The 5,921-nt window shown below is 37.9% G+C and overlaps 1 protein-coding gene across 1 annotated transcript in view; it reads left to right on the top strand.

Moving 5' to 3' along the window:
* The window catches only part of EVPL (envoplakin), a gene marked incomplete in the record, with an annotated part of 52,522 nt that extends 46,601 nt beyond the window's left edge, over positions 1-5,921 (top strand). The window contains 2 exon segments of the mRNA XM_015819701.1: positions 395-487; positions 2,125-5,921. Of these exon segments, the coding sequence (XP_015675187.1) occupies positions 395-487; positions 2,125-5,550 (3,519 nt within the window).

The following is a 5,921-nucleotide window of genomic DNA, read 5'->3' as shown; positions in this document are numbered from 1 at the left end:
CTTGGCACAAGAGAAGCGAGCACTCCGTAAAGCCAGAGCTGCAAATGCTGAAGCAATAGTGTCCACATTTCTCTGTTCAGTATGTGGCAGAACATTCCGTGCTAACATCGGTCTCATCAGCCATCTACGGACACACCGCTGATGGCCCATAATCCATAAGATGTCAAGGTCTTCATCGAAATCGATGGACAAACAACAAATAGCATTTTTCTCCAGATTAAATAGCATTTTCTCCACATTTAATAGCATTTTGCTAACTCCACAGAAAGCTGTTTGTTCAACCCTGTGGCCTAGTATTAATATTTAGAAATAAATATTGTACTTTACTGGGGGTTAGTTATCTTGATAGAGGTAATGCGATATCTGAATAATATTTTTTGTTAATTGGCTTCAGGAAAATGATATGACAAAGCTCTATGCAGAGACTACTGCTGAAAACAAACAACAAATCTGCTGGTTGGAATTTGCCAAGAAAATTATGAATAAGGTATGCCTAAATCATTTGAGATGATATCGATAATGCTTAAATATTAGAGCATCTCTTATAAACTAGTGAAAAGAAAGTTCGTTGGTTTCTTTTTTCTTCAGGATGATAACAGGAAAAGATTGTTATTTCAAATTGCTTTTGCCTCTCTATATGGAAATGATACAGGAACTATAATTTCCTAATATACTTTACCAAAAAAGGACAGCAATGTTTATATTTTATTTCTTTGAATTCCTAATCACAATTTCAACATTAATAATAATATCCCATATCTCATTCACCACAACTTTGCTTTTTAATATTTGATCCAGTTTGAAAATTGTTTCTACTCTCAAATAACGTCAGAAAGCAAAACTGCACTTTTTAAAAAGTAATTTAAAAATGGAAACACATTTCAATTCTACATTTAGTTAAGTATAAAAAGCCAAAACATTTCTGAGGGCTGGTTTTTTTCAATGGAATAAAATTCACAACCTTCAGGATTTCATCCCATTTGTAGTTCTTCGGTATAACAGTTCATATTTACCATTGCCGGCATATTTTTGTCATTGCCCAAGAACATTGAAATAAAACTGTGAATAATATTTGGGCAGTACTTTTTCTTAAAAGTTCAAAGTGCTTTGTATTCATAATTTCAGTCATTAAGCCAGTACTGGTAGCCCTCTATTATAGGAAAGGGGAGAAAGCCTGAGACATGATTTACCTAAGGTATATTGGCCTTCTGAAAAAGAATGTTAAAACTTCTAAAGTTGCACGTTTTATCTTATTGACCATTAGAAATAGGTAGGAAAAACTTGCACAGAACTAGACAAGATAACTAAAAGACTAAAAAATCAGGAAGAAACAGAATTTTATCGAATCTGAAATAAATTCTACAAATGGAGGGAAAAAAGAATGGGGTCAACAGCAAAGATATAAATAGAGGCAGATACTAAGAATGTACAGCTGTATATAGATATATAGTATCATATGTAGTTAATATATAGTATGGACTGACAAGACGGAGATGTATATCAAAGACGATTTACCATGTTCGATGTTTTTAATCTTTTTTCTTTCTTTTGTATTCAATAAAAAAAATTAAAAAAAGAAACAGGTAGGAAAAACAAGAGACATCTTTGTTCCTCTGATTTTTTCTGCTCCCTTTTCCCTGATTGGAAGCCTAATACTTAAGAGTGTTTTATTTTGCTTGCTTCCTACTAAAAGAACAGAACAGCCTCCTTTTCCTTACCCCTGTCATATATACAAAAAGATGTATATGCAGGCTTTATATCAGAGGATATAATATTCTTAATAAGATTCATTTGTTTTTTAGTACTTAAGTATGTGTCCCTATATATTCTTAGACATACTGTATGTTTTGCTAAATACAGAATCCAGTGAATAATCTGAAGGATTCCATGTAGTTGTGTTTTTTTTTTTAATTTCCTGGAAGGGTTTAGTGAGTTCGTGGCTCAGTTAAGCTTTCATTCTTAATCCCAGTTTAATCTCACTTTTTGTGGGTTCACTAAATGTTGCCACATACTCCAAGGAGCCAGTCATATAGAAGTTTAGCACTGGAAGTAAATTTCATAGTATTAAGAGTCAACAATTCTTTCTTTTTGCTTTCTCCCCCCCTCCCCTCTTTCTTTCCGCAGAAAGAAGTAAGTGATGCAGTGCAGGTAATGCATGAACAAACCCAGCAGTCCAAAAACATAGATGAATCAGAAATCCTGAAGTCTCAGCTTAAAGAGGAGCAGAGCAAGAAAGCCAATGTGCAGCAAGAACTGGAGGAGCAGAGAACTAAACTTCTGACACTGAAAACTCAAAGGCCCATTGAAAGAATTGAGGAGAAAGAAATGATAGATTACTATAGAGATCCCGTTCTGGAGAGTGATCTTGCTAAAATCTCTAATCAAATTGAGAATGAAAAGAAGAAACGAGCAGACTTACAGGCAGATATTGAAAAAGTGAATAATATATTCCTTGAAATGGAAAAAGATAGAAGGGTTGTGACAAGCCAGCTGCTTACAAAAGAAGTTACAAAAACAGAGAAAGATCCAAATCTAAATGCCCAAGCAACAAGACTCCAAGAAGAAATCAGGCATCTACGTGATAATTCAACTTCTTCTTCTGAAATTGAACGGCTCAGGAAAGAGTTGTACGTCCTGGAGCAAAAGCAGCAAAACATCCGAGAGAAAGTAGTCGTAAAAGAGGTGGTGAAGTTAGAGAAGGATCCAGAAATGCTAAAAGCAATCAGATCACTGCAAATGCAAATGGACGAAGATAGTTTCAAGAAGAAGTCTGCAATGGATACAATCGCAAAAATGAAAAGCAAAATTGAGGATCTTGAGAAGCTGATTGAAGCAACTGAGCCCAAAGTCGTCGTGAGAGAAATAAAACAAGTGGAACAAGATCCAGAGCTCCTAAAAGAGGCTTCCACGCTTCAAAAGCTTATTGAGGAGGAGAGGAACAAGAACATTTTATTGTCAAGTGAACAGACACAGCTGCAGAGCAAATACAGCAGTATGGAGAAGCTAAAGCCTAGGGTGGAGATAAAAGAAAGAGTCAATGAGATTTTTCACCTAGACCCAGAAACAGAGGAAGAGATAGCACGGTTGAAGAGAGAACTCCAAGAAGTTTCAAGGAAAAGAAAAAGAGTTGATCAGGAGGTAGAGACAGCCTTGACTGAACTGAAAGTTCTTAGATCCCAAGCACCTACTGTGGAGTTTAAAGAAGTCGTCCAAGAAGTGTTGAAAACAGAAAAGAGCCCAGAGGTATTGAGAGAAATAGACCGGTTGAAAGAACAGCTAAATGATCTTGTGAATGCAAACGGGCGGTTCCAAGAACAGCTAATCAGGTTAGAAGGAGAAAGGGATGAGTGGAAAAGAGAAAGAGCCAAAGTTGAAACCAAGGTTGTTACTAAGGAGGTTGTCCGATATGAGGATGACCCTCTGCTAGAAAAAGAGGCGGAATGTCTTCACCAAGAAGTGCGTAATATATTACAAAAGAGAAGAGCAACTGAAGATGCCATCTATGATCTGCAGAATAAGTACATTCTTCTGGAGAGAAGGAAGCCTGAGGAAAAAGTGGTGGTACAGGAAGTAGTTGTTACTCAGAAAGATGTGAAGCTTAGGGAGGAGCACAACAGGCTGGGCAGGAGTTTAGACGAACAAATAAGCAACCGGCGAAGGATGGATCATGAGGTCCAATTGCTTCGGGCAGCAGTGGAAGACAAAGAAAAAATGCTGAACTTCCAAGATGACAGAAACAAAAGGCTTGCTCTGGAAAAGGAAATGCGGCAGATCACCTTGAGGATAAAAGAAATTGAAGAAAGCCCAGTTCCACTTCAAGAAAAAATAATCATGGAGGAAGTAATCAAGGTAGAGAAAGATCCAGTTCTCGAGCAATCGAGCACCAATTTGCGAACTGAACTAGATAAGGAGAAAGTTCAAGTGTTGAGCTTCCAGAGGGAATGCAAGAACCTTCAAGCCCAGATTGATGTTCTACAAAAGACAAAGTCCCAGGAAAAGACAATATATAAGGAAGTAATCAGAGTAGAAAAAGACAGGGTACTTGAAAATGAACGAACGCGTCTTTGGGACCTGCTAAGCAAAGAACGAACTGCTCGGCAAAATGCAGAAGAAAGTATCAGACATCTGAGAGAGAAGATTGAGAGAGCGGAAGGCATGCAATGCACACGGACCAGAGAAGAAGCTGACCTCCAGAAAACTCGGAATGTGACAATGCAAGAAAAAGTCAGTCTTGAAGATGAATTAAGGGCACTAGAAAAACAAAAGCAACAAAAAGCCCTTTTCCTTAGAGAACAGACCAAGCTCTTGAGCCAAAGGACTGAAAGTGATAGGCAAAAGAAGATCCAATTTGGCCAGGAGGTTTCTCGTCTGGAATCAGATATACTTATGGAGAAGGATAACATTTATGAAAAAGAGAGGACTATCCGGGAACTCCAATCCAGAATCAACAGAGAAGAACTGAACAATGAGACTCAGATGAGAGAGACAAACCTCTCTACCAAGATATCTATTCTGGATCCAGAGACTGGTAAAGATATGTCACCCTACGAGGCTTATAAAAGAGGCATGATAGATAGATGTCAGTATATCCATTTGCAAGAACTGGAATGTGATTGGGAAGAAATCACAACCCTGGGACCCAATGGGGATGTTTCTGTTCTTCTTGACAAAAAGAGTGGAAAACAGTACTCCATTGATGATGCTCTGCGGTTCAAAAGGATTACAAAAGAAGAATACCAACTCTACAAGGCAGGCAAAATCCCTATCTCTGAGTTTGCTCTACTTGTAGCAGGAGAAAGTAAGCAGAATGCATCCCTTTCCATAGGTTCAATCATTTCCAAGTCTCCAATTTCATCCCCTGTTTTTGAACAAAAGCAAACCTTCTTCTCTTCTGGTCCACAGATGGCTTTCTGTGATGATACTTTTCCTATTGCTGGAGTGTATGACACAACCTATGACAACAAGTACAACGTTAAGTCTGCACTTAGTAAGAAATTGGTGGATCCAATGACAGCCCAAAAGCTTTTAGAGGCACAAGCTGCTACTGGAGGCATAGTTGATTTTATCTCAAGAGATCGCTACTCTGTCCACAAAGCCCTTGATAAAGGACTGATTGATAATACTTATATGCAGAGGTTGTTGAATGCTCAGAAGGCTTTCACAGGGATTGAAGACCCTGTCACCAAGAGAAGACTGGCTGTAGGAGAAGCAGTTCAGAAAGGATGGATAACTCAAGATAACGCCTTTCCTTATTTGCAAGTCCAACACCTAACGGGAGGACTAATAGATCCTAAGAAAACAGGCCGTATCCCAATATCAGAAGCTATCCAGACAGGCCTGATTAGTAGTGACCTGGCTACATTGCTACAAGATGAATCTAATTATGAAAAAGATCTTGTTGATCCTATCAGCAAAGAGAAGATTCATTATAAGGAGGCCATGATTCGTTGCCAGAAAGATCCTTTAAGTGGGCTCCTCCTCCTCCCAGCTACCTCTGAAGGATATCAGTCAACAATCCATTCAGCTACTTTGCCCCACTTCAGGCACTAAGCAAGGCAGTATAATTTCAAATTTGTAAAAAGTCTGAAATGCTTTTAATCCACAAGAGAATTCACTCGTTGCCATGTTCAGATGAACAAAGTGTCTGGTAATTATAAATAGCTGTGTAGTATGTTATATAGCTGGACTTATTTCATTATACCAAGTTAGCAGCACTTCATAAAGAAGCATTTCCCAAAGTAGAAGGGATCTAATATGGGAGTTAGTACAGAATCTATTTTAGGGAATAAAGGGGTTTTTGAAATAGAAAAAAGTTCAAAATGCTTAGGAAATAGCTCCTTCCTGTATAAAGTCTAAAAGGGATGTATGTCACAACACTTGGAGTTTAAAGATCATGCATGCAAATAAAAGTTAAAAGACTG

This window comes from Protobothrops mucrosquamatus, unplaced genomic scaffold (genome assembly GCF_001527695.2).
Source record: "Protobothrops mucrosquamatus isolate PMUCROS unplaced genomic scaffold, P.Mucros_1.0 scaffold969, whole genome shotgun sequence".
NCBI classification, from domain to species: Eukaryota; Metazoa; Chordata; class Lepidosauria; order Squamata; family Viperidae; genus Protobothrops; species Protobothrops mucrosquamatus.
The sequence above is the reverse complement of the archived record's forward strand: the minus strand, read 5'-3'. Positions and strand labels throughout refer to the sequence as shown.